The sequence below is a fragment of the Gregarina niphandrodes genome (genome assembly GCF_000223845.1).
Source record: "Gregarina niphandrodes unplaced genomic scaffold scaffold00068, whole genome shotgun sequence".
In the NCBI taxonomy this organism is placed as follows: domain Eukaryota; phylum Apicomplexa; class Conoidasida; order Eugregarinorida; family Gregarinidae; genus Gregarina; species Gregarina niphandrodes.
Window position 1 is genome coordinate 5661 of NW_011645834.1, and position 2298 is coordinate 7958.

The 2298-nt window shown below is 55.3% G+C and overlaps 1 protein-coding gene across 1 annotated transcript; it reads left to right on the top strand.

Annotated features, from left to right (window-relative positions):
* Positions 1 to 1411: 1411 nt before the first annotated feature.
* GNI_179900 (putative transmembrane protein) lies at positions 1412 to 2298 on the top strand (the record flags this gene model as incomplete). Its single annotated transcript, XM_011135184.1, has 1 exon — positions 1412 to 2298. A coding segment is annotated over one exon (887 nt), but the record flags the coding sequence as incomplete, so codon positions are not given.

Consider the following 2298-nt stretch of genomic DNA (forward strand, 5'->3'; position numbering starts at 1 on the left):
TATCGTGTTGCCCCTTTTAGTGGTCAAGGACGTCGTAGCGCCCCAGAACATGGCGGCAATTTTCGTCCAGATAAAGAATCGTGACCGAGGTATCCGAGAGGATGTCTTGACAAATGATATGCGGAGTGTGGCACGAGAGTTAGGATTACCCTGGGCTCGATGCATTATTGGGTGATCCAACGAGTGTCACAGTCGCAGGTCATTCCCTTGGATGCGAATTGCGCGTCATTGACCTTCGGGGATCTGACCAGAATCTTTGGAGAGGAATGCCGGTGCATTCTTGATGAGCTGCTCTGTGACCAGCACAACTTGCTGGACTACGTTGACCAATAGAACAGATCGAAACTGAACGGTTGTTTTATACTCAAATCACACGTTTATGTTAGCGAAGAAGCCAACAGGCGGACCGTCGATCCCCGAAGCGCTCGGCAAGACCCATCCCTCCTCCTCGCCGACGGACCAGCAAGCTGCTGATGCGACCTACATAGTTGACACGGCCCTCTGACATACGTTGGCCGACCAACAATTAAAGAGACCCTCCCGCGAGAGGATCGTCTCGGTGAGTTGGTCGTTCTCCTCCCTGAGAACCCCTTTCCTTGCGGTTGAGGAGTTGAATTCGTCTGGAAAAATTGTGCGTGTGTTTGTTTGCACACACTTTTTATGCGCGCATCGTGAGTCGCAAAAATCACAAGTTGGCTCTCGGTCTCATGAATCACCAATCGAGCACCAGGTGACTCGGTGGTCCCGCCACCCGGCATCCTGTCGCCACTTCGTCCTTCAACTAGCCGCGGTCCACTGCGACATGACTGCAGCCCCAAACCAATCAGCTATCACCTCCACTTCGCTGTCTGCCTCTTCTTCGTTGCCGTCTGATCAGCGAAGCCTTCACCTTCAACTGAAATGTACACGTCATTGATCGAATAGCAACCCTCCACCTCCTGGCCGTTCTCGGTGCTACCCCGCCGGCTCGTGAGTCTACTGTTGCTAGCCCCTCGTCGCCACCATCCCTCTTGTGCTTGCCTGGTCGCTCATGGTGGTGTAGGTCGGTCGTGTCGTTCGCCTTCCGCTGGCCATTACCACGACCTCGGCAGGCTCTGTGACGAGCAGGTGACCACTTACACCACCACGGGCGACCAGGCAACCACGAGGGAATGTTGGCGACGAGGGACCCGCAACAGCAAGCCCACGAGCCGGCGGGGGTAGCACGCGCACTCGGTCTCGAACCTTGAGCAATTCGGCTCAGGTTGTAAGACGTAACAATTGTGGCAAGTCAGTTCAGTTTTTTTGGCTTAAATTTCTGACGAAGACAAGTACTGCGCTACGCTTGGTCAGTGTGCCGGGGTCTGTGGCACTGGCGGCGTTTGTCGATCCCAATGGGAAGTTGTCTTCTACCGATGGCTGTATTGCGAGGATGGCCGTCGTCTCTGACGGGAAGGGCGCAGCTGAAGTTGTGGTGTTGGCCCCTCCGTCAGAGTTGCTGGAGTCCTGCCTTACTGATTACGACTGGCTTAGTCGTTGGAACCGGCGCCGCGTCTACCACCCGCCCGGGGAATCCGAAAAGCAAGCGAAGGCCTCTGCTCGCATCGAGAGCTTGCTTGCTCGGGCCATGAAGAACCATCTGCACGACGCGGATCCATCAGCCGCCAATGCGGCCCTGAAGAAAGCATTCGGCAAGAAGCTGATGGAATGGCTGGAGACTGAGAATGCCGGAGACACCGAGGTTGACTGGAGCAAGAAGCTGGAGATCACTGATGTGAGGCCGCTAGATGCAGATGAACAAGAACAAGTCCGGGATCAAGTTCCAGCTAAGTGGCTTCCGAAAATACAGGATTCGATGTCTTTCATGAATTGTATTGAGATCGAGGGCCAGGCCATTCGCGAAAGAAGCGAAGGCTTCTGGCGACGCCCGGGGTTGTCCAAACGTCTTGGTATTGCTGGTGTTGCGACTGTAAGTGGCCTGACGATCACTGGGTTACTACTATACCGTTTTGGTTCTCGGGATGGTAGTCTCCCCCCGTTATCACCGAGAGTAGCAACAAACAGTTCCTCTCCATCGAACACCACGGCCTACAGCTCGTCTCCAACCCACTCTACTCTATCCGGCACTGCGACCCCAGGCAACACGGCCACCAGCTCTTCGTTACTCACGACGCGATTCCCATCCAAGACGCAACTACCGTCCTCGGCGCTCCACCCGTATGAGGCCGAGGCCTTGAAGTACCAGCGGGCACTGGCGTATGATTGTTTAGCCGTGTCCGAGTCCGACTTGGTAAACCAGTGCCACCCGAATCCGGAAAA